The following is a 27,873-nucleotide window of genomic DNA, read 5'->3' on the forward strand; positions in this document are numbered from 1 at the left end:
AAAAAAAATATTCTCTGATTTGCTTGAGACTGTTGCATGTGCTTGTGAATATCCTGAAATAATATCTACATGTAAATATAAAAGTTGTTATGTATAAACATGTTCCTGCCATGAAAATTCATTTACATGTCTGTATGGCTTTTTACCAAAAATATCACCCCAAGCAGTTTGACATAAAGTGGCGAAACACACAACTTGTGTGTCTATTGACGACTCTCTCCTGAGGACATCCATGAAGAATTGGCCCAATGAAACCAATTCTTTATGGTGATGCTATAAAGCTGAGCATTGTTTTAAAAATCACTAAAGATCATTGTTTTTATTTGGCCATTAGAATCTTGCTACAGCGACTAAACCTCAGTAGGATATATACTTTTCAATTGCCACCAATGTTTTTGTGGCCATTTTGAATTTTGTTTTTCATAATTTGGTGTCAATTGGTGCCATATAGTGGCACTATAGCAGACTGCTTCATTTGATTTTGGGACCTGAAACTAAGATCCCCAAGAACCACCTTCTTAAAAGTCATTCAAAATCCATATCCATCCAGACAGTTTGTCTGATATATGTAAAATGTTGCATAGAAAATCTACAGAACAATTCCTCTAAATTGGATTTTTTAAAAAGTTGCTACACAAATAAATTGTGGTGGCAGTAAGCCAATTACATTGCATGTGGGTGCGGTATATTGCATAAAAGGTATTAATTATAAATGGTTTGACATAATTTTATGAAATTTGGAATGTTTATTCACACATAAATCATGGTGGCAACCATGGTGAAAAAACACCATGGTGCTATACAGTTTCAAATATGAAAAAAGTAATATAAATTAAAACCTAATTAATAATCTACACAAAATAAAGTTTTGGTTTGCATTACATAATTCCCAATTATATTGGTTGGTCAAGATCAGACCAGTAGTTCCTAATTTGACATATGAAGGTGCTATAGATTAATGCTAGAATTGATATACCTTATTGGTTATGACAATGCTTTAAATTAATTGCATCACGAATGTACAATTAATTCACCTAAAAATCATTTCAAATTAACCTTTGACATATGAATTCTTTAAATTCTGAATTATTTTAGTCTTCATTCCTTAAGTGCATATTGTAATCATAGATATGTCACTTTCAATTTGATCACAGAAAGAAGGAATTTTTGAATGATATGTACGTTTTTGGCCATAGACTTCCACCTTGTGGCTGTTTGATATAAACGCATTCTTTATGAAAAACGCTCAATCTTTATGCATTCTTTATGAAAATGTATTCTCCTATTTCCTCCCATATCATATATCCCCTTCTGCAGTTTCAAAGCACTACATGAATTAGTTATATTTTAATCCCTAACACAAAAATGCACTTAACATTTCAGAATCAAAGTCATGTAACAATCAACTCCACTCAACAAGTGCAACGAGTTTTGCATAACCCCAGATTAGTTTAAAGATATTACATTTTTAATATTACTAAATTTATCCCAGTTGACAGTCTGACTTGTGGTGCAAAAAATATATAATTTGCAATCACAATGCAGATGAAATGAGTTCCTTATGACTACAGCTAACAAAAATGATTTCAAAAATAATAATGCTGCCCCTTTCTTTTAAAAACATAAGAGCAACACTAATTTCAGTATTATTAATACACAATTACCGTATCTTGATACTAATTATTGTGACTGATACCGTAATCATTAGAACTGTGATAACATTTTTTCTTAACTGTATTGCAATTGTTTTCAGACACGGAAAATAAACATTTCAAACTTTGTGTTTGCTTGTGTTAGAAACGGTTGGGGATTGTTAAACATTATAAATAACAAATACTGTATTTGTACATGGGTCATGTCGGCAGAAATATGTTTCATAAACAGTGCAGTTAGACCAAATAGCCACAATATGAGCATAAGAAAACACAAAAAACAGCATCCTGTATTTATACATGGCCAGTGTTTGCACATATGCATATGGATGCATTCGTAGAAGTTCAGTAATTAATTCATCTCTCAGTGTTCAGCTTGAAAATGAATATATCTATAATAGGATTACAATACGTATTATACACAAATGTGGGTTTCACAGCAATAAATTAAGTGACAACACTAACAGTTGGGTATTTGAGTACTTGGCCCCCTTAATAGCATATTAATTGCTATTATTATTATTATTATTATTATTATTATTATTATTATTAGCATGGTAATTATAGTACAGTGCATCAATGTAAAATGTATCATGAAATATTACGTATTTTCACATTTTGTGTTATAATTATTGTATTGACAGCAGTATCAGCTTCCTATTCAGTTTGATCAGTATTTTGGCAACTGTCATATTGCATTACCACGAAAACAACAATGAATGAACAAATGATGGACAAAGGAGAGACCAGGAGGGAAAGACAGAGGAGAGATGGAGAGACGGTAGAGAGAAGAGACGGCGGAGATGGAGGACAAACACAGTTTCTACTGGTATCACCTGTTTCCCCTGAACCACCATGGTTCCTGATGTCCGTCAGTGTGACATTAGAATGAACTATACCTATCTGCTACTATCTGCTCAGCAGGGCCACTGTCATACTGAGACAATGCCCTGCACTACCAGACTGCACCATTGCTATATTGTGCAGCACTGTTTCCTTTCCATACGTCTTAGTTTGATCGGGTCCGGTCCGCACCTCTTTGAGGTGTTGCTCTTCACTAGCCTACGGTGGAGGTGATAGCTGCATTATCAGACCTTGCAGGTGTGTTCCAGTGTTCCGCTCACGTACGCGTGCGTGTTTCTCCTCGGGTCTGCAGGTGAGGGAGGCCGAGAGCACACATAGTTTGGGAGAGAGCTGGTGGAGGGAGGAGGAGGAAGAGGTTCATGGAGCCGTCTGAAGGAGACGCGTCTACTTCATGCCCCTACGCAGCATCTGATTGGCCGCAATGAGCATGACGCTGATAATGAACGCGATGGCGAAGGCACATATCAGGCTCTTCCTCACGCAGGTGTGTTTCACCTGCTGCATCGGGCTCGCTGTGGACAGAGGGAGGGAGACGAGAGAGAGAGGGAGAGTTAAGAGGACGATCTGTTCCAAGGCTCTAGACAAAGACAGAATGTGCTGGCGATCAGAAAGCGGTCTGTATGGGGGTGAAAGCTCCTTACTGTCGATGTCCACTTGGCACTCCGAGCTCTCCATGTGGCTCTCCTCGGTCATGATGATGTTCTCGATGTCCTTCATGGTCAGATGATCGCAGAACGTGTCGTACAGCAGCCGTTTCAGCTCGTCGACCGTCAGCTTCTGCATGTCGCACTGGAGCCACACAGCACACACATATGTCATCGTAATGTTGTCAAACAGGATATATTTATTCCTTTTGGTTGTCTGTTATTGTTAAATGATTAATAAACTGTGTGTGTGGGGAAAAAAAGGACTATATATGAAAATGCATTAAATTACCATGACATTTATGTTTTGGTGGTTATGGTATTGTTCCATGGAGGAATGTTTATATCTGTTATTTGTCGGCTCAGTAAAGTCCAGCCGGGGTTTGAAGCTCAGTGATAAGCCCTGCAGCTGGGGGGATGGCAGCAGTATGTGGAAATCAGGGATGGCTGTTATAGTCAATGGACTTCTGCTCTCAGTGACTCAGTGACTGCTTTGCTGTTTAAAAGACTGGGTTCTTCATCTTCATTTAGTCTGTATCCATTTTCATGTAACGTGTTATTCAAGCTGAGGATGATAATGTATTATTATTATTATTAGCATTATTATTATTATAAAAAAATACTTTAATATAACATACCCTTTATCCATATGTACTGTATTTATAAAGGGTGAAAAGTGTGTTCTACTGTGCTGCTCAGTAAAATTATTTCAAGACAAAAGCTCATTTGGGTTTGAATCATTTCAAATCTGTAATATCTGTGAGAGGAGCAAATGTGATAAGACTGATAACTTCTTTTTCAGTTAATTAATTTAACATAAATGGGTTGGTAGGTATTTTATCCCCTGAATATAGCTGTTTTCTCACCGAGTGTTTGACTCGTGTTGTAATTGGGTCTGTTCAGGAGAGAGAGAGTGTGGAGATGAGGCTGACCTTCCAGAACACAGAGTCGAAATCCGTTCCGTTGAACTTGTCGGGCATCCCCGCGGCAGACAGTTTGGGGCCCAGCAGAGTGACAAACTCCTCAAAATCAACCTGGCCATCACCTGTCAGTCACCAGGAGCAAACATGACATCTCCTCGACATGACAAATGGCTAGTAAAACAATTCAACAAACCCATTGCGAATACATAAAGCAAGGAAATACTTGTACTTTAAATCTATTTAGGCAACAAAGCCCATCAATGTGCATCTTTTTTGAGCAATAATTGTATAACATAAAATGATGCATAATTAGCATTAAATACAATAATAAAAACCCCTCAAAGCTATATGTGCAGAGATATTTACTTGGTTCTGCAGTGCTAATTGTTGGTCTATTTAGCCAACTTTGCACTTATTGATTATACATAGGTCTTTTGTATCTTCTTGGTGATATTACACATATGTATTCTTGTGACTAATTACAATATTCTCTACTTGTGTCAGTTTCTGAATGAGAATGTGTGCCAAGTGAATGTAATGTTAAGCCTGGTGTACACTACAGCATAATCAGGCCCATCGGGGCAATCAGGGGGGCCTTCCAGACTTCAGGCTGAACTGACTTAATCTGCTCAGATTAACCCATAATGTAGGGTGTTTACAGACAGATTTGTAACCCTCCCAATCAGCTTCGGGTCATCCTGATTTTGAATTGTAAATATTAAAGACGTTGGACACTTATGACACGAAACCCTGCGGTGCGAGGGGGAGCTGAGATGTTTGCTTTGCTCTCGTCACGTTGGATCAAGTTCTTAAGTGCGTGACGCTCCGTCTTTACATTTACATTTACATTTTAGTCATTTGGCAGACGCTTTTAATCCAAAGCGATTTACAAGTGCAGTCTTGGCCAAATCATCTCGTGTGTGTGTGTGTTCAGATGACGGAAAGGCAAGAAATCTGTTGTTATGCTGTTGTGGGGTCTCCCACATTTTAAAAAGGAAAAGTCTGCTGGTGTGACGCTGAGCCCAGGTACCGTCCATGTCCAGTCGCTTAATGATGACCTCCAGCTCCACCTCATTGGGCATGTACCCCAGCGACCGCATGGCCGTGCCCAGCTCCTGCTTGGAGATGAATCCGTTCCCATCACGGTCAAACACTTTGAATGCCTCGCGAATCTCTGCGGAGGGAGAGAGAGAGAGAGCGACTCTCATATGCCAGATGGTGGGAGAGCCTCTGCTTCAAAGCCAAGGAAACTTCCAGAAGGCAGTCTGCCGCTGCTCCCCTGAAACTGTGCGCTGGCCTCACACCAGCTGTCCAGGCTCCAAAAGTATGCCTTTTCCTTTAATAAAATATGCAGATGCCATTTGCAGGGGAGTCGGTAAATATTGCAGAAAGTGTGACTGTGGTGCCTCTGAGACTGTTATTTACAAATAGAATTAGACGCAGTTTGAAGACTGAATCCGTGTAAGCCAAATATATAACAAGTAATAGAAAATGCAACTGCTAGATTACGCATGTAATGTGGAAATAACATATGCTAAAATTATATGCTGTAAAATATATCAGACTGGAAGTAAGATGCTGGTAACGGATTATATATTTTCTTTCCCTTTTATTTCTCTTTTCGGTTTTATCATATTCTTCAGGGTTTTTCCTTCTTTCAGGATGGTTTATTCTGTAAATAAAAATGGACTAGAAAAATATCAGAAGCATCCATAAATATCGGGAAAATGTTTCACAATTTAATAGAACAGAAAAAATGGAATCAAAAGAGTGGCTTATACACAAGGCTTTGCTATGCTAATACCGCAATGTATGTCAATGCCCTTCACTGCAAAGTCAAAAAAGAAAATGTAATCATTCCTCTCCAAGGGGAATGTAATGAAATATCTCTCTCTCTCTCTCCCTCTCTCTCAGTCTCTCTCACAGACATACACACACACACACACACACACACATGCACACACACACACCAGTGTCTGTTTGCAGGCCTATGTGAATCAGAGGTAACTGAAGTGGCAGCTCACTGGCAGCGCACACACAGTGGATTGTTAGCACTCTCACACAGGCCCACAGGTGTAATGAACCCGAGTTTGCTCTGGGTGACTCTAATAAAAAAATCTTTATCTAAACAGCCAGGAGTTTTTTCACAACTGCCCCTAAATCTTCACCTGGAGAAAAGCTGCCCTGCTGAAATGGCCTCTTCCACCTCCTGCTGGGCTTTAATCTCATATTGTTCCTGTTGCTTTATAATAAATGGGTTTGAGAGTTATGATGCAGTATTTTTCCCCAGAGCTGTGGGCGGATAAAGCTGGTAGCCTAAGTGTAAACATGAGTATTTTCAAACTCACTCACAAATAGTGCTGTATACTCAACCAAAAAGAGTGCTGTATACTCAATCACAAAGTGTGCTGTATACTCAACCACAAAGAGTGCTGTATACTCAACCACAAAGAGTGCTGTATACTCAATCACAAAGTGTGCTGTATACTCAACCACAAAGAGTGCTGTATACTCAATCACAAAGAGTGCTGTATACTCAATCACAAAGAGTGCTGTATACTCAATCACAAAGAGTGATGTATACTCAATCACAAAGAGTGCTGTATACTCAATCACAAAGAGTGCTGTATGCTCAATCACAAAGAGTACTGTATACTCAATCACAAAGAGTGCTGTATACTCAATCACAAAGAGTGTTGTATATTCAATCACAAAGAGTACTGTATACTCAATCACAAAGAGTGCTGTATACTCAATCACAAAGAGTGCTGTTTACTCAATCACAAAGAGTGCTGTATACTCAATCACAAAGAGTGCTGTATACTCAATCACAAAGAGTGCTGTATACTCAATCACAAAGAGTGCTGTATACTCAATCACAAAGTGTGCTGTATACTCAATCACAAAGAGTGCTGTATAGTCAATCACAAAGAGTGCTGTATACTCAATCACAAAGAGTGTTGTATATTCAATCACAAAGAGTACTGTATACTCAATCACAAAGAGTGCTGTATACTCAATCACAAAGAGTGCTGTTTACTCAATCACAAAGTGTGCTGTATACTCAATCACAAAGAGTGTTGTATACTCAATCACAAATAGTGCTGTATACTCAATCACAAAGTGTGCTATATACTCAACCACAAAGAGGTAGCAGTTTAACCCTTAGACAAGGTACTTGAATTGCTTTGATACATCGGTGTATAAATTCATGTGTGATCGGAAACCCAACTAACAAATTCCTCCGGTTTCATCAAACAGGCCTATGTGAATCAGAGGTAACTGAAGTGGCAGCTCACTGGCAGCAGCACACACAGTGGATTGTTAGCACTCTCACACAGGTCCACAGGTGTAATGAACCGGAGTGCTCTGGGTGACTGTAATAAAAAAATCTTTACCTAAACAGCCAGGAGTTCATTCACAACTGCCCTTAAATCTTCACCTGGAGAAAAGCTGCCCTGCTGAAATGGCCTTGTCCACCTCTTGCTGGGCTTTAAACTCAAATTGTTTCTGTTGCTTTAATAAATGGGTCTGAGAGTTATGGTGCAGTATTTCTGGAGTTAGACAGGAATGGCGTGTGGATCTTCTGAGTTCTGATGCTACTGCGTGGTATAAACTCAGAAGAAGGTGCCGGGGCATTTGGAAATGATTGCTGGGACCCCCAATAATGTCAATATACAATTTTCTCAACCATCAAGGATCTCTCTGATGAACAGCAGAACATCCCCTGTCAATAATCTCTTGACGAATGTCAGTGGAATGCGAACTCTCCCCATGAACAATCTCTGTAATGAACAACAGCGGCATGTTGAACACTGCGGCATGTGGCAGTTGTAGTCTGCTTTATATCTGATAATCAAACTCTTCAGTGTCAGTTTCTAGCACAGATAAATTGCCTGGTCTTGGGTACAAGCATCAATTTGATAGTCAGACTAAACTAAAAGCATATCTTGTGTAGTCCAGGGATATGTCTACTGCTCTGAACCTTATGCATATGTAATTTACAAGAAAATTTGCACTATTATAAGAGACCTAGGTACTGATTACATTACATACAATTTTTATAGTGGGACAAGGTCATTGAGAGAACTTGCCCCAAACTGACATGTGCTAATTATGCCTATAGAATCTCAAGGTCATCTTAACATAGGACAGCAGCTATGTCACCTCAGATTAGTGTGACTGTGACCACATGTAAATAGGAAGTTGACTTCAGAACATAAGGTCACACACAATAGTCAATTGAGGTAATTCATCTTGTTTTGGAGAAATGAACAGTGTGAGAATTTACCCATGTGACAACTGACTCCATTCTACCCGATGTAGTATGTGGTTTCTAACCTCGAGTTTATCATTGGAACTGGGACATTGGAACATTCATATGAATAAATGAATGACCCTAACCTTTGTGGTTTCATTGAATAAATAATTTGACATGAGCATTTTAATACCCTTCAGCCATCTAAAGGGTTATGTGGTTTGAGGAAAATCAATGCTTAGAAGCAGTTGTGTAATCTATCAAAATAAAGGGAAATCATTTAAAGTAATTGTTAAAGAAAATATATTGTTCCCACCAGGATGGTTAATGGAGACACTATAACTGCTTCAACTTATAGTTTCCAAGAATGTCTAAGAAGGTACCAAATGTAAAATGGCATTAAAATATTGCTTTTGTTTTTGATCTTATTAATACATTTGGAAAAAGTTACTGAGCAGTGAGTACCCCAGGAGTAGTTAAGGAGCATGCTGTGTGTTTGTGCTGAGCAACAGGAGTGGATGAGGTGTTGGCTTCCCCAACTAGGCCGTGGTATGTCATGTCAAGTTGTTTTCACTGCAACTGATGTATGACGCCATTAGCCTGACAAGCATTCCCTCTCCCCTTTCCTGCTCCTGCCAACGCCTGTCATTGCATGTTGCACTTAATCACCTACGTTCATGCCCTGTGCAGACTCTTCTTTCAGTGCCATCTCCTTGCCTGTTGGTTTGTTTTTTTAAAGTGCAGATACGTATCACAGCTGTAGCCAAGTCTGCAGCTTGCCTGTCAGCATTATAAAAACAAATGACAATGCTTGCAGAATTTATGCTCAATCTGAACACACACACGCAAGCATGCACGCATACATGCAAGCATGCGCACAGACACACGCACACCGGAACGCACACACGGGCACACACACCTTACCATTGCGATTAGCAATGCATTCTGTTCTTTCCCACCAACCATGGTGCAATTTAAAGGTATCAACTGGTTGCTTGGAATGAATAGAAACAAGGTTGCAAATGTTCAGAGCTTGAGCTAATAGACATAACACAGTTTGGAACACTGAAGGATTAGCCTCCGTTCCATAGCACTGTTGATGTAGCCTATAGTCCTAACACTCTGAGTTTAGCCTAACAGGTGTTAATTTCCTTTACCAAAACACTGTAACACAATGCATAACTGAAGAATTAAGTGGAGGTTAAGTGGCTAGTTACATCATTGTCTCTGTCACCAGGGCATTGTTTGTGTGCTGGGGAGCCTGAATGCACTGCAGATACGTGGAGATTTTTTTCTGTTTTACTACAGAGTAATTGCACATTGACAAGACTGTGATTGAAGATTCCTGGGTGCTGTCAGTCACAATGCACACTAAAGAGATTTGATTTACACAACTCTATGAGTAGACCTCAGATCCCACAGCTGTATTCATAACACACTCCACAACAAACAACAATCATCCACCCTCTTTCTATAACAGGGCTCACCTTGCATTCCAAATATGCACACAGAAACTCCAATCCCACTGATCCGGTACAGACATCCCCCCACCTACCCAGGACAGACACACTACCTACTGACACAGTACAGACACCTCCACACTGACACCCCCCCCCCCCACTTTCTCAGTAAAAACACATCCCCACTGAAAACATGAGCAGAACTTATACTGTTGGTGATTTCTCACGAAGAGGGGCGCTGTCTATATCATGCTACTGTATTATTTCTAGTTACATGGTGCTTACATCCCCATCATACTGGAACTGGTCAGAGATCCTCATAGTCACAGTGATCATGTTCAATCTGCTCTCTCTCTCTCTCTCTCTCTCTCTCTCTCTCTCTTTCTCGCACTGTTTGTATCCACGGAAGAAAGTGGCCTTCACGCAAAGTGCTGGAATTATCCTGGTGTGAGCCAGTACTGCATGGTGTGCAGAATCTAAATGAAGTTAACAGACACTGCACAGGGTATGCTGAGACAGACACTCCAACATAATTACCAACATTCAAATGCATATGATTTATATATTTGCAAATACTTCCTTGAACTCAAGCAGTCTGCATTTGAAAATATAGTATTTCTATTACACACTGGAGTACTATATTTTAAAATAGTGTATTTGAATACACAGTGCTCAGTGAGTGTAAATGCATCTATCTATCTATCAAGGCAAACACCCTGAAAGTGGCACTTATGCCAAAACTCAGTGAGCACTTTATTAGGTATTTATTAGACTTAGACATTTGATGTGTGTCGCGTGTTCAGATATGCTCTTCTGCATGCCACCGTTCTAATGAGTGGTTAGTTGCATTACTGTCACCTTCCTGTCAGTTTTGACCAGTCTGGCCCTGTTGTGTGTGAAAATCACAGAACACCAGCAGTTTCTGAGATACTCAAACCACCCTGTCTGGCACCAACACTCATTACATGGTCAAATGGTTTTTCCCAATTCTGATATTTGGCCTGGACAACAGCTGAGCCTCTTGACCACGTCTGCATGCCTTTATGGATGTAGTTGCTACCAAATGAACGGCTGATTAAATATTTGCATTAACAAGCTGGTGTACAGGTTTACCTAATAAATTGCTCACTGAGTGTATATGGTGGTATCTGTAGCTGTGTTTAGCTTAATAGCATCTGCTTACCATACGCATTTGTAAGTTGCTTTGGAAATTATATTTGGTTCATAAAATCTGGAATAGCAACTGAGGTCCCAGGAACGTGGAATACCAACTGCCTGTATGGCTCAGGTGAAACTTCTATTGGTAGGTCTTAACCCAGCTGTGTTATTGCACTCCTTAGAAACATAACCTTCCACTTGGACAACATAAAAACCCTTTTAATAACTCCTGCGAGTCTAACCTTACGGATGCTTGGCCAACTGCCATCTGGAGTGCATTTGGCATCAAGCCTTTGAGGGTGTCCTGTTATGCTTTCAAAAAGTTACGTGCATTATCCAAGATAAATGCAGTCGCACTGTTAATATGCAGCACCATTGCTTGATGCCATCGGCAACTGAGCGGTGTTTACAGCAACCAGGTACACCATGTAAGCACGACTACTGTCAAACTGTAATTGATTTTCCTTCCAAAATAAATTAAATGTGCATAATATAAATACAAATTTGTCTGTGATGACACCATTATGAAACTGGAATATATAGTGAAATATATTTGAGTTCCATATATTTAAGTGCAGAGGCTATTGGCTGAAACAGCTGGGGGCTGGTTGACCAGCTATCAATTCAGACGACCTGCCAGCACTAACTGGCTGAGCAGATCATACCCAGCCAGACCAGCTTAGGACCAGCTCAATTCTAAAGATGGGCAAGCTGGCATAGCTGGATTTTATAGCAGGGTGTATGAAGTCAGGACTCGGGGATGCATGTCACTGAGTACCTGCCGTGGACGTTACATACTGTATCGGGCTGACGGGCTGTATCGCCACCTGGTATGGTAACTGCACTGCCTTCAACAGCAAAGCAATGCAGAGGGAAGAGCAGACAGTGAAGGTGTCACTAGAGGTCAGCTTCCCTCCAAGAGATCTACAGCAGGCGGTGTCTGAGGAAGACCGGTAAAATCATTAGACCCCGGCCACCCAAGCCATCGACTGTTCAGGCTGCTGCCGTCTGGCAGCCAGTCCCACAGCATCAGGTCCCAGACAAGTAGACTTAGCCACAGTCTCTATCACCAGGCCATCAGGCCGTTAAGTAGCTGACCACAGCTGTCAACTAATATAATAAACTCCCGGCCCTTTATGCGCACTCAACTGCACACGGACCATCTGCACTGACACACTTTACTTTTTTCACTTTTATACTCATTTCTATTTCTTATTCTTATTTTAACTGGCAGCATTTGACAGTGCCAGTGTTGATTTGAGTTCTTGTATCACGTATTAAATGTAATAATTTTGTTCCGATATTTTTAATCTAGTTAATTTCATTGTGCTGAAATTGCCTCACACGTAAGAATTTCAATTTATTTTATACTTGTGTATATTGTGACCATGACAATAAAAACTTAAAACTAATTGCTAGTATAATAAATTCTAATTTACTATAGACAGAAAATAACAATTAAGACATCCTCATCGATGGCAAACAAATCACCAACTCTTTCAAATTCCTTGGCACTCGTATAAACAATACACTGAAATGGGACATCACATCAGGTCCAATCACCTCAAGAAAGCTCTAGAGAGGCTATTTTTTTTCTTTTGACAACTCAAGATCGAGGGCCATATTTTCTGGAATCAACTTCGCATGGCGCATTGGCGACTTTCTAGATGGTTTTTTGAACTTGAACGTGGGATTTAGCAATATCAATGACAAACTGAACAGCATACTATCAACAAAAACTGTTATTACTGAAATTACTGAAACTTGTGCCTTAGACCTGGGTTGAGCAGGTGGGTGGCAAAAGGGTGTAATGCAGACCTTTCTGGACCAGAAAATTGCAATAAGCTATGCCAAACTGGCAATGAGCTGCTCACTCCTGCTTGCTACTCAGAGGCAATGGCTCTCTTCCCACTTTGAGAGTCCCAAAATTACCAGAGGCATCTGGATCGTCTGAAAAACTCAAAATCAACAGTACTCACAACAGCTCGCAACTCACCAGACGCCGGCCAGAAAATATGGCCCAGAGAGTCAAACGTCTAAAATATCTTACCATTGACAATCACTGTCTGCTATGAAAGCCCACCACACAAAAGCACTAAAACCATGGGATGCAACTAACTCCCCTCACAGGAGACCATATACACTCAAAAGTATCATCAAGCATGCAACCAAGGACCCCCTGCACCATCTTTTCAGACTTTCGCCCTCCGGTAAACGGCGCAGGTCATCGGGTGGAAGAATGGAAGGGTGCAATTCTCAAGCAATAAAAGCACTGCACTCAATCCCACAGACCATCACGGCCATGAAACCCTTTTCGTCACCTGACACAATACTGTATTTATGTGTAAGGGTTCTTGTGTTGTTATATCTTGCCTTGGTTTTGCTTTTGTACTTCATGTTGTTTGCTTATAGTGAACTGCACTCTTTAACAACTGCACTAGCTGTGTACCAAAAAAAGAAAATTGAAACTCAAAACTAATTAATATATATAATGTGTAAAACTTACTCATTATTTGAAATCTGTTTTTATTGTTATATATCCTGCTCCAATGATGATGGCGGCCATGGTTTTTGGGGTGACATTGGCTCAGGAAATAAGCTGTCAGTTGTCTGGCAGTTGGTGGTTACCAGTTCGATTCCACCGTGGGTGTGTCGAAGTGTCCCTGAGCAAGACACCTAACCCCCAATTGCTCCTGACAAGCTGGTTGGTGCCTCATGTGGCAGCCAATGGTGCGAGTGTGTGTGTGTGAATGGGTGAATGAGAAGCAACAATTGTACTGTGCTTGGGATAAAGGCGCTATATAAATGGTATATAAAGGCGGTAATGACGTAATGACGTGTTGTTCCTACCAGTTTGCTTTTTTAAGTGTTGTTTGTCAGAGAAACAGAAAGGATAATGCAAGACCACTTTTACACAATAATCGGAAATGTCCATTGCAACATGCCACACACGTCTTTGGGAAATTCTGACCACAACTTAGGGCTTATGCAATTCAATAAAACCGGACATGATCCAAGCAACCCATAATGCCCATACATGGATTTGTCATTTTGCGGTTTAACTTCAGTGTACATTTCCTCCTTCACTAGCTACATACCCTCTGCACACAGAAGAGTGCCACGCCCAGAAACATCCCAAACACATTTTACAATAACAAATACAAGTAAAGGAGCACAAATTTAGCAAAGGTGAGCAAAAACAGAGATTACCCATGCATCATAGATGTGTCTTAAAGTGGTTATTTTCGTATATTTTCAAGGTAAATATATGCCATAATATGCCTTTAAAGGGACCCTGCACATACCCTGCATTGTTTCTACAATTAAAAACATTTTCCTTCCCTCAACATACAAGGTACTGTAAATGTAAATCTAACAATAACTAACGTTGTGCCATATTTCCACGATTCCTGTCATGACTCCTACATTTACAGACTAGTGAACTTTATATGAAAAGCTTACCTTGGCACGGGGCACCTGGCATGAAACATTTGTCAATTTCCCAGTCCAATCTGATGAGTAAATCATATTTTCGGCTGGCCATTAAATTTGACTCTCAGTGGCCACAGTGTCCAAATGTTTCCAGTGCCATGCCAATTACTCACCACAGCTTTCCTAGGGGTTCAAGAGGGAAACAGCTGCACCATGCCAGAAGAACCTGGAGGTGGAATTCCATTACTAATGCACCACGGTTCTTCTGGCATTAGGGTTCTGAGATGTCAGGGCGGCCTGTAGTGTAGTGGTTAAGGTGCATGACTGGGACCCACAAGGTTGGTGGCTCAATCCCTGGTGTCACCACAATAAGATCCGCACAGCCGTTGGGCCCCTGAGCAAGGCCCTTAACCCTGCATTGCTCAAGGGGAGGATTGTCTCCTGCATAGTCTAATCAACTGTATATCGCTCCGGATAAGAGCGTCTGCCAAATGCCATTAATGTAATGTAATGTAGTGTTAGGCTTCGTGTCATCTCCAATTAATGACTTCATGATAAACAACCTTCTCGTGAGAATGGCGTTGGCGTTGTGGACAGCTGTGGGTTCTCACTGTTTTATAAAAATCTAAGAGTTTCAGTCTGACTGCCTGTCTGCCCTCTCATTGGGTTGGTGCTATGTCCGGGCATTCTGGAATTTCTCATTGGGCCCCCATTTCAACAACAGCGACTTAGCGTGAGACAAAGCCATAAATTTAAGACAAAGCTCTGTCCATTCCAAACTATGACTGTAACTCATTTTTGTGTTCCATAGTTTCTAACAATATGCTATATGGGTTGTAGTAATCTTTGGCCTCCCAGGCCGAACAGTAAATTTTCGGAATGGCTATCTGTGATATTGCCAAATTATGATTATGAGTCTTCATCCTAGGACATCCTAACACACTTGCCTGAGAGTTTAATTTAAATTAAAATGTTGCTGGGCCCACACATAATCATGGTCACACTCTGGACATTGTTATGACTAACAGTCTGAATAACAATGTGGAATTCTGGGAAAAAGGGCATCTTATAATTTTGTGTTACTTTTCAATCGAGGTGCATTATATCTGCATACAGATAATGTCTGCTCTTATATGCACTCACTCCATTAATTATCTGACAGCGAAATATTTATCTGATGAACTACTTGCCATTCCAGCTTCTCCAATTCCCTCTCACCAGAATGAAGAGTCATTAAACAGCTTCTATAACATCTGTAAGTCAACCTAACAAAAAACTTATAACAACCTTAGATACCACGGCAAAAAGCCTCCTCCTGGCTCAAAGACAACATCCATTAGTTAAAAAGGGAATACAGGAATGCCAAGAGGAAAGAGAAGGCTTGCAGGCTTGATGTTTATGATGCACTTATGAAAGATTTATTGAAGGATTTCAATTCTGCTGTCAAAGATGCCAGATCAAAATATTTGCTTAATTTCTAATCCAAGAAATCTACTCGGTATCATCAACAGAGTTTTGAATCCTCTTTCAAACACTATCAACCATTCTCCAGAAGAATGTTGTTCATTTTTGGACTCCTCTATAAAATCTATGTGATATTCCATGTACTCTAATCAAGTTTAATTTACTCGTAAATCTGCTGATAGACTTGTCGACATCATATAACATATCATAACATCATAACATATCATAACTCTTCCTGTCCATTAGACATAGTTCCCAGGAGATGGCTTAAGAATGGAAACAATCCACCCTTACATTTTGGGCATTATCAATAGCTCCTTGGTTACGAGCTCAGTTTAATCCTCCTTCAAAATGATCCTTGTCCAGTCTCTTCTAGCTTCTTCTAGCCTGGACCCATCAATCCAGACCCATTTCCAAACTTCTTTTAAAATGAATGTATTTCAGATTTTTCCCTTTTTCTCCCAATCTGGTAGCCAATTGTACCTTATCTAATCCAATTAGTGTTAGCTGGGGGATACACCGCCCACACCCCGTCCCTCGGCGGCCCAAAGGGATCTGGCCATCCGAGAACAACACGCCTTCTTCTAGCCATCACATCTCATGCTCGTGACCGTGATTCCGAGGTGCCCGGGGTGCTGTTGTGCACGGTGATCCGCTAACCCTGCCAAGTCCCTCCCTCTGGAGCAGCGAGCCAATTATGCCGCTCCACGAGAGCCAGCCAAACATGGCTTTTGGCAGGACCGCGAATCGAATCCCGGTCCTCGGTGTGCAACTGCAACAAACTGCATGTTGAATGTTGTCTGAGCAATCAACTGACTGCTTGAGCAACATGTTTTCATAGCACAAAAACTGCCCTATTAAAAATAACGCATAACCTTCTTTTAGCTGCTGATTCTAGTAATTATTCCTGTTAAGACTCTACAATAAGGCAACATGAATTAAGTCAATGTGTTCAGCTGTATTTATGTATTTCTACATCAGTAATTCATGTCAACGGCTTAGTAAATGTCAATTCATAGTGGAATGAGAAAAAAAAGAGTACTTGTTAAAGATTATTCAGAAGATACCAAATAGATGAGTAATATATCCACAGTGAAATTTGGTGGTGGGTCAGTGGTGTTTTTGGATTGTTTTAATTGCAGAGGTCCGGGGACACTGGGTAAAATCAATGGTATAATGAATTCCACCAAGTATCAGGCGATTTTCGCTTGCAATCTGGTTGCCTCAGCCACTAGGCTGAGATTTGGCTGAAGGTAGACTCCAGAAAGACAATGACCTTGAGCATACCTCAAAATAAACACAGAAATGGTTCAGTGACAACAAAATCTATGTTCTGCAGTGGCTATCTCACGCGCCAGACCTCAATCCAATCGAAAACCTGTGGGCTGAACTGAAGAGAGCATTTGAGAAGCGTGAACCCAAGAATGTGAAGGATCTGCACAGAGGATTGGTCCAAAATCCCTCCAAATGTGTTTCTTAAACCTCAAGCATTACAGGAAAAGACTCCATGCTGTTATCCTGCCAGAGGTGGATACACCAAGTAATAAACCAGGGATGCCAATAATTAATAATAACCATGATTTTGGTTAAATCTATTTGTTATTAAATGAATGTTTGATTTTGGTTGGTTCCGTTGAAAAATGAATAAAGTTCAGCATTTTAACTTTATCTCTGCAATCATATTGTATATTACAAATAATTCCGGAGCCCACGTTATATTCTGAGGCATCCAAAACAATATTTTTTAATAGCTCTGCATTAATCAGATTACAATAATTTGAGACTCTATCTCAATTTATTTGGTTGGAGGGGTAGCTCTCAAGCAAGGTTTGGCTTACTGGTCTCTCTCTCTCTCTCTCTCTCTCTCTCTCTCTCTCTCTCTCCTCTCCCTTTGGTAATTCAACCCTTTTTATTACTTTTTTTCATTAATTATAAGTGGTAAGCCGATTTTTAATTATTCAAAAGCGAATGTATTACATATTTTTCTACATAAAATTACCATATTTAAAAAGATGTGGAGATTTAAATTTGGATTATCATTTGTAATCATAATTAACTATTTAAATGTTTGAATATTTCAATACATGTATGTCATTCAGGAGTTTTCTGTTGCTGGTTCTCTTAGGCTATCAGAGGGACGCCCTGTTAAAAGGGGATAAAGGCTGTCACACCATATGGGATCACCAACTCTGGCCCTTATATCCAAATCCAGCCCTAGTTAATTAGTGCAACTGATTGGCCAGACTACCTTCACACCTGACTCCCAGGTAACCCTTAAACACACCCTAATCCTGCTCTAACCCTACCATTAAGTACACAGTATTCCTGCTCTAACCCTACCATTAAGTACACAGTACTCCTGCTCTAACCCTACCATTAAGTACACAGTACACCTGCTCTAACCCTACCATTAAGTACACAGTACTCCTGCTCTAACCCTTCCATTAAGTACACCCTACTCCTGCTCTGATCCTCCCATTAAACACACCCTACTCCTGCTCTAACCCTCCCATTAAACACACCCTACTCCTGCTCTGACCCTACCCTTAAACACACCCTACTCCTGCTCTGACCCTACCCTTAAACACACCCTACTCTGCTCTGGCCCTACCCTTAAACACACCCTACTCCTGCTCTGACCCTACCCTTAAACACACCCTATTCCTGCTCTAACCCTACACTTAAACACACCCTACTCCTGCTCTGACCCTACCCTTAAACACACCCTACTCCTGCTCTAACCCTACACTTAAACACACCCTACTCCTGCTCTAACTATTCCCTTAAACACACTCTACTCCTACTCTAACCCCACCCTTAAACCCTTAAACCCTTATTGTGCCTATCTGAACCTACACAGGTAAGACACACTGTTTGACTGGTCTGGGGTACAGTAGCACTGGCAGAAATAGACCAGCCACTGTTCTCAAATATTCAACCAAGAGCATGCCTTTACTGACTGAGCCAATCATAATGTCCTCAGGCTTTACTGACTGAGCTAATCAGGGCCTGCTCTGGAAGTTTAGGCATGAGGTATCATGTAGTACAATGAGTGAGTATAAATCGCTGTCTGTGGTTCTGAAAATACAGATAAACCAGCACGAATTTAAAGGGGAGGGCAACTATGAAGGTACATGCAGCATCTTTACGCAAAGTTAAAACATTGACATGTAGCCTACTGTGATTAAAGGATATCCACTTATAATTTATTGTAATCCAACCTTTTATATCAACATGCAACGATACGTGTCACGTGCACAGCTAAATGGTAACGCACGCTAATTCATTCGATAATTAACAAATTAGCGTGTGTGTGATTGTGCGCTCGTGTGCGCGTGTGGATAGATAATAACTTTTTGATTTTTTTAATATGGATTTTAAGAAAACACGCTCACCCTCCAGTTCGTCCTCCGGGAGGTTGACGGGCGTGCGATAGGAGAGGATGTCAGGAATTGTGCAGAGTCCCCTGTACATGAAGGTGGAAGTGATAGCACGCACGGGCATTTCTGCGAGGGAACACCAACTGTGTCGCGATCTTCATATAGTTCAGCTTGTTCTCTGGCACTCTGCTCCTTCGCACTTGTTGTCCAGGATAGGTTGTCGAAACTCGGGCCAGTAAAAAAGCAATAACAGGTTCCAGTCCTGACAATTTTTTTTGGGCGTTGAGGCTAAAGAAAGCTGCTCATTCAAGGGCAGAATACCCGGGTACAGGAGCAGGATCTTGCAGTTAGTTCAATGCATAAAATGAGTGCAGTGCTGTTCCATTCAAACTTCTGAATAATAAATGCATATGACATAACAAAATTGCATCAGGTTTGTTCAAAGACTACTTAGGCTCATACATATATTGCACTAAGGGTTATGCATATTTAATAATTAATTTACATTATTGCGCAGTGGATTAAATGATTCCCCATTGTCTGTTAAATATCGTCTACCCACAAAATCGGATTTTTCGGCGGTTCCATATGTACCGATAGCCAGCCTAAATAGGTCTGCATTATAAACATAGAATGGGGTGAAACCCGGAAAACAAATACAAGCTCTGCTGATGTGAACCCGACGTGTGTTCTGGTCGGTTAAATTCAGATTTCATTGCACTTGAAATATTACTGTTTGCACTTCGATACGCATTTCCGAATCTGTTCTGTGCGTAATCCTACAGGTAGTATAGTGCAATGTTAATTATATCTGGATCTACACTTCACGTGCTTGAAATAGTTATGGTCCCATCGGTTATTTTCCAGTTTTCTCCACACTAACGTATTTTACATTCAATCCCAATGGTAAAAAATGGACGTGGAGCGCAATCAAAGCCTTTTAACTTTCTTATCTCGTCCAGATGCAAGACGGCTATGCTACATGTTCACAGACGTCGGCTCAGCGGAATCCTGAAAGTATATTAGGAATCGATATAGGAACGGAAATTTAAAACAAAGACGACATCGCCGGTGCATGAGCTGCCCAGGGGCTTTTCCGCCGCGGTCCCTGCGCGTCTCTCCAGGTGAAGGAACAAGGAACGCCCTGCTTGTGTGATGCTCCTTGTGTCGCTTCTCTGTGCGGCTGTTCCTCTTCTCAGCCCACTTCTTTACTCGCGGCGACACACGTGGTTCCCCCACTGCCAACCAAAAAAAAAAAGAAAAAAAAAGAAAGGAAAAAGAAAAGAGGATGTTCTTAATTATTTTACGGAACGGCTACTGATTAATCTAGGCTACCCGCTCATCCCCAAGACTGAAATTAATGTAATAAATAACTCAATGTAATAAATAAAACAACAGAACAGTCAATGGTGCGAACAGCGGGCACCTGCTGCATTCTCATACGCAGTAAAAATGTAATGAGTCATTACGCCGCTGCGATTGTGTAGGCCTACGACGTGGACAACTTGCGATATTATTCAGAGCACGGTCATTGTGCGTGCTGGCTTCACTGGGGACATGCATAATGGAGCAGGCGACCGTACCTGTTACTTGAAACAGATGATAGATAAATAGACTGATTTGCTTACAATGTCAAATGCCAACACGAGGTCCCGCTTGGTTTTTGTGGATCAATAACGCAACCTCTAATGACTCTGTGAATAAATATTGCCCTTGGCCCTTGGAGTTGTCTCCAAAACAAAATGGGTCACTCTTCAAGCACATTTACTCAGCCACCCTTTTAAATTTTGAATAAAATGTGAATTCCTGAGAGGATGTTATATTGGGTTATCATAATGAAAGACCCAATTCTCTTGTATAGCATCCATCTAGGTGATGGAAAGTGGTAGAAAAGCTGGACTACAGCATTCCCAAGAGCTCAACACAGCTTTTGCACTGCCTGTCAGGAAGCGGGCAGGGGGAACCGAGAGCAGACTCAGGGATGACGTGAAGGCAGGCTTTAATAACAAAAGGCAGAGATCCAAAACGCAATCCAGAAACAGGTCACAATCCAGGGAGACGGGTACACGAAGGGCATGCAGGAGAGTAGTCAGATGACAGGCAGAGTTCCAGAACAGGAAGGCAGTCCACACAGGCGAAGGTACAAAAATGAAATCCAAAGCCGGGCACAGATCGTAAACGGGAAATCCTAAACAGAACCAAAAACACAACAGGTACCACACAGGAGAAGGAACAGGGATGCAGAGGTGAGGACCGGGGGCAGGAAATATACAGGGACAGAATCTGGTGCAGGATAAGAGTGGAAAAGGACAGGCTTAAATACAAAACTAATGAGCCAACAACAAGTAACAGGTGAAATAAATGACAAGAGACAGGAAGAAAACACAGGTTGGGGCCTTGCATGGCAGCCAATCGCCGTCAGTGTGTGAGTGTGTGTATGAATGGATGAATGGAGAAGCATCAATTGTACAGCGCTTTGGATAAAGGCGCTATATAAATGCCTGCCATTTACCATTTACCATATAAGGATTTGAGGGTGGAGACACAGGTGAAAAGAATGAACAGGCAGAACAGAATGGACTACAGAAAGAGAACAGGGACAGAAAATGCAAAGAAAAATGTTAGGAAGGGGTGCAAGGAGTGAATACACAGAAAACACAATGGAAAAAGGGCACAGACGTGACACTGCCATTGTCCACATCACAAGCAGTACAGATGCTCTTGGAATGTAAGTAGACAAAATATATCATTGATTTCAGCCTCAGTGTTCAAACTCAAAAAGTAATAGACTGTAATTAATGTCCTTTTATTTCTGGAGGATCACAGAAGATCATGGGCTCTCACCTGAGAGAACACAATGTTTCAATAACTTCTCTCCGGACTGAACTTTAAATAGAAAAAGATAATGATTTGCTTGAATGAGAGATACAAAATATTCAGCAGATTGTTATGGCATTGTTTTACTGAGGTGCAAGCAGTAGACATGCTGGCACGTATTTATCAGGTTTTTGTATGATGACGCTTGGTTTGGAATGCAGGTTTATGGAGATTCACACTGACAGTAAATTTTTTTAAAACTTATGATAGGGGTCCCCTGGATGCCTTTCAGTCTGGGTGGGGGTCCCAGGATCCTGGATCCCAAATGGTTATATTGCAAAACCTGCTAATGCAGTCATTCTGATTCTGTCTCGACCTGTTACTGTACTCTACCTGAACTACAAGCTACCAGGCTCAGCCATGTCACTCATTCTGTGGCCACTGATATTACCCCAGATATCAGCTCAAATTCAAGACCCTGGTGCTATCCAATTGGGCAGATAAAAATACCACTTTGTTACTTCTTCAAAAAATCATCAGACCCTACACACCAGCCAGACCTCTGGGTCCCTCAGACCTCCCCTACCTAATTAGCAGGTACTGTGTTTGTGGTGCATACTGCATTTGTTTGATAGCATTATGTTTATGGAAATTGTGTGTTCGTAAGATAGTAGGGCTAGGCGTTTGTTGTCTGTACCGAAGGCCATTTTAATTTGAATGTCGCACAGGAGGAAGTGTAGGATTTCTGCAGCTGTTGCATTCTTCACCACAGCTCCAGCCCCAGGGGTGTGGTCCCAGTCTCATTAAGCAAAAACATTAATGAGCTGAAAGTCTTTGAAGATATTATTTATCTTAGATAAATAATTTATGCCGCCAACATATAAACCAAACATATACAGACTGTCCTCACCCTCGCATATCCCATCACTCTATCTGGTTAGTTCTGCTCTGAAGAAAAGCTGAGGTTGATTATGCCATCCGGATATGCTGTTCTTGTTCCCTCATTGAGCCTGTAGGGATGAGTGTGAGGGAACATGTGTGGGATAACTGGACTGAATTTTGCATCAGGAACTCGCTAGTCACAGAAAAATGATTTGGGATTAGCTTTGTATGGCTTTAGGAAACAATTTATGCAAGGCTGATGCAACCATGTTAAACTGCCTCAAGAAAACTTACTGTTTCATAAGCTTTCTACTGCTGAGGGGAAAATCTATGAGAGAGATTCATTAATAGAACACTTGTCGATTTGTTAAGATAATACCTGAATATGTATTAACATCACAGCTTAATATTGATTGATATACCATAATTCCTGCAGATGTAGTGATGCAATACTGTACATACCTATGATTTATTCCAGTGCTTCTAATATACAGTCCTGGGGGACTGCTGTGTATGCTGGTTTTCATTCCAACCACAATTGCAATCTCACTTTTAACAAGCTGTTCATTTTTCTTAATAATCCTTTTCATGTTTTGAAGAACCATTTACCCTCTTAAGCCACTTTATGGCAGAAATAGTTATGCATACCGTTACAAATAAAAGCCCCACAATCACATTCTGCTATATTGCAATAGGCAAGAAAAAAAATGTACATATCAAATTAAAGACTAATGCTGAATAAACAGGCTCTCTTGTAAGTGAGGACTTGTTAAAACTAACCATTCGGACTATAATGAAGAATTTAAATACAAAGCTAATCATAATGAGCCAAACCTGCATTGTGATAAGTTTAAGGGAAAAATTATGAAAGAACTCAAATACGTGTTCAACAATCTTAATAGAGCAAGAGACTGGTGGGAACCAGTATACAAAGGGGGATTGAAATTGAGAACCAGTGATTTATTCTATGATATTTGCAGATTTAGTCATATAAAATCTGAAAATGTATTGGTATTACACCTGCATAATGAAATGATACCAGGCATATGTCACTACACAGTGAGTACTTTATTAGGTATTTCATATGGACTTATTTCATTAGGACTTATTTTTTAGATTTATTAAGTCTTCTGCTGCCGTTGTCTATCCACTTAAGAGGTTTGACGCATTGTGTGTTCAGAGCTGCTCACTGTCCTGTCAGCTTTGACCAGTCTGGCCCTTCTCCACTGACCTCTCTCATTAGCAACACATTTCTGTTCGGAGAACTGCTGCTCACTGGATGTTTTGCATTCTCTGCGCCATTCTATGCAAACCCTAATCACAGGGGATCAGCAGTTTCTGAGATACTCAAACCACCCTGTCTGGCACTAACAATCATTCCATGGTCTGTAGACTCTCTCTTCACGTCCACCCCATCCTCACTACAGTTCTGCCCTATTATTACTGAAGACATTCAGCATTTGAATCAGTGTCTGTGTTCTTCTGAAGCTCCAGCTAATCTGATGCGCTTTTGAGATGGAGAATTACCGATGTGACAGTTAGGACAGAGACAGTTGGGAGAAAGATCTGAGAGAGAAATTAGAAAACACAAATGTTGACGCGGATCTCATAATTGTTTAAGCGCCTCAATTAAAACGGTGGGCTTGAGAGTAGGGAAAACGGAAGCAGAGCTTATAGCGCTTTGTGCAAATACTGACTTTTAATTTGCCTGTCAAACATTTGCGAGTGGGAAGAGGTTAACCATGACGTATGGTTATGGACTCTCTCCTGGGCCTGTCAGTTGTGGTTCAGACTGGATTTGTTCCACATGGGCGAACAAACATTTAAATTTGCGACCAAACTGCAGGTGCCCCAGCTGTAGTCGGAGGCAGCAACATCTTGTGGAAACTGCAAGGCACTGTCTGTTTGCACATCATTTATGGCAGGTGCTTTAGACTCATAAAAATTCCAAACCGCAGGCAAAATATCTGCCAGCAGTCAGGCCTACTGGCACGTGATGCTCACTCAGAGAGGAGGGAATTTTCTTTGCTTCATTTTCTATTTTAAAAGGAGGAAACATTGATGTAAGGGCATTACTTTACATTCTGCTTCAAATGGCTGTTAGCTGTCCTTTAGTCTTGTTTGTACGGCACAGTAGTGTTTGTCTTTTCTGACAATTTAGTAAACACAATCAAACTAAATTATTTGGCCTGTTTTCATTGGAATAGCGTCAATGAACTGTATGAAGCTGACTTGCTTATCTGTGTAGAAGTTACATAAGAGAAAAACAATGATAAATATACTTGTGGACTAATACTCATAATACTATTGCCAACACATCAGCATGGAGTAATGAAAAATATCACACAACTATTCCGTCAGTGTGGAACTAAGCATGGAAATGTGATTTATAGTGAATGTGTGATTTGGGATAAGTGTGAGATTTAGAGTGGATGTGATTGAGTGGCTGAAGAGATTCTGTCCTTGATGTTCAGAGCAAATCAGCTGTCTGTACCTTTAAGTGGTTTAACATGCAGCCAGCATCTTCAGGGCTAGTGACAGAGATTTATTTCAATAGCACAAAAATGACTGAGATGTGAATACGGATAGTTTATTTTGTAACAAAATCAATGTGCAATTTAATAGAATTTTTGCTTTTGTGGTAAACTGCCATATAACCTTGATTGGTTTCTCTCTTTACAGATGAGATTTTATGAGATTTTATTTGAAACATTTTGAATCCCCTTGGGGATCTGGTTTCTTAGACCAGAACAGGCCTCATTCGTAATCATCTCCTACCATAATCAAACTAAAACACAAACAAAAGCCTAACCATAACCAGCCAAACACCAACCCCAAACATAGCCATAACCAACCAAACACCAACCCCAAACCTAACCATAACCAACCAAACACCAACCCCAAACCTAGTCATAACCAACCAAACACCAACCCCAAACCTAGCCATAACCAACCAAACACCAACCCAAAACCTAGCCATAACCAACCAAACACCAACCCCAAACCTAAACATAACCTACCAAACACCAACCCCAAACCTATCCATAACCAACCAAACACCAACCCCAAACCTAAACATAACCTACCAAACACCAACCCCAAACCTAGTCATAACCAACCAAACACCAACCCCAAACCTAAACATAACCTACCAAACACCAACCCCAAACCTATCCATAACCAACCAAACACCAACCCCAAACCTAAACATAACCTACCAAACACCACCCCAAACCTAAACATAACCAACCAAACACCAACCCCAAACCTAGCCATAACAAACCAAACACCAATCCCAAACCTAACCATAACCAACCAAACACCAACCCCAAACCCAACCATTAGCAAACAAACATTCTGTGAATTTGGTTCAGTGAGTAATCTGCAAATGCTGTGTTCGACATGGAGCCTCTCTGCTCACAGGCTCTTATTTTGACAGGTTCCAGCTGAAGGGAGCAGCAGATTCTTGGCCTATAAAATCCCCATTCTTTAAATTATGGACACAGTAATACTGAATTAGGAAATATTATCAGTGCAAAAGCCAAAGAGGCTTATAAGTGGATATTAGATTTAGCAAGTCTGCTTTCATAATGAGATTAGCGAAAAGTTGTTTGGCATCAATAGCTATTATTATTTGTCCTGCCGTGGCTGGTTTTTCTGGATTTATGAAAGTACAAAGTCTCCATTAAGCATCTGATTCCATTTTCTATTTCAAAAAATGAATCCCAACACACATACAGTGCAGTTTGCTTTGTGTAGGAATTACATCCCTTTTAAACATAGTCCTCCCATTTCTGCGGACCATAATTGGACAGTTGTACTTTAACATTCATTTGTAACATTCACTTAATTGTTTAATTTCAATGTCAGTGTAATTTCATTCAGTATCTAGTCTTCGTTCTTGATTGCCTTTGGAGTTAGTAATTAGCATTATTTCATATGAGGTCCAGAGCTGTGCCAAACACAGTCAAGGAAGCCATTATGAAGCGGAGGAATCAGAAAAAATGATCAGAGACAGGCTTCCCAAAATGAACAGTTTGGAACATCATTAATAAGAACCACGGCGAGCTCAGTAACTGCAAAGGGGGCTGGTAAGTCAAGGAACACAGTTGAGCATCAAATAATTCCTGCCATAATGAAGAAAAAACTCCAAACACCTGTTCGACAGCTCAGAAACACCCTTCAGGAGGCAGGTGTGGATGTGTGAGTGACTTCACAGACAGGTGGCCACAATGGCTACAATGCAAGATGCAAGCCACAAAAACAGGATCGTCAAGTTACAGTGTGCAGATGTACACCCTCCCCCCCCCCCCTCTAACTGTGAAACATGGTGGGGGTGTTATAGTTCGGCCATAGTCTGGCTGCATCATCAAATTCTGAAGTGTACAGAAACATTTTCAATTTTCAATTTCAGTTCAATCATATTCCTCCAAACCCATTGGATGGTGTTTCAATCCACAGCAAGGCAATGATCCCAAACATACACCAGTGCTCTCTTTCTTCTTAATGATGTTCCAAACAGGTTGTTTCAGAAAGCCTATTGTTTGACCTATACTCAGTGAGTACAGGTATTTATTAGACTCATTGGTCTTCTGCTGCTGTAGCCTATCCACTTGAAAGGTTTGACGCGTTGTGTGTTCAGAGATGCTCACCTTCCTGTCAGCTTTGACCAGTCTAGCCAGTAAAAAATTACTGCAGTTCACTGGATGTTTTCCGCACCTTTCTCTGCAAACTCTAGAGACTGTTGTGCGTGAAAATCCCAGGAGATCAGCAGACACCAAAGATCAAAGATATTCATACCACCCTGTTTGGCACTAACAATCATTCCATGGTCAAAGTCACTTAGATCACATTAAAAGATTGATTGTACTATGACTGGAACATAATTATTTATATTTCTTAGTAGTATAATAGTAATAGTTGTTTTTTAAGTCCTTCA

At 40.7% G+C, this 27,873-nt stretch overlaps 1 protein-coding gene across 1 annotated transcript; it reads right to left on the minus strand.

The window, feature by feature from the left end:
* Positions 1-863: 863 nt before the first annotated feature.
* cabp7b (calcium binding protein 7b) lies at positions 864-19,381 on the minus strand. Its single transcript, XM_061263713.1, has 5 exons — positions 19,251-19,381; positions 5,114-5,257; positions 4,093-4,205; positions 3,158-3,305; positions 864-3,028 (listed from the first exon to the last, which is right to left on the minus strand). The coding sequence occupies exons 1-5, from the start codon at positions 19,357-19,359 to the stop codon at positions 2,901-2,903; spliced, it is 642 nt and encodes a 213-aa protein (XP_061119697.1). The 5' UTR covers positions 19,360-19,381; the 3' UTR covers positions 864-2,900.
* Between the last annotated feature and the right edge of the window lie 8,492 nt (positions 19,382-27,873).

This window comes from Conger conger, chromosome 12 (genome assembly GCF_963514075.1).
Source record: "Conger conger chromosome 12, fConCon1.1, whole genome shotgun sequence".
Taxonomy (NCBI): Eukaryota; Metazoa; Chordata; class Actinopteri; order Anguilliformes; family Congridae; genus Conger; species Conger conger.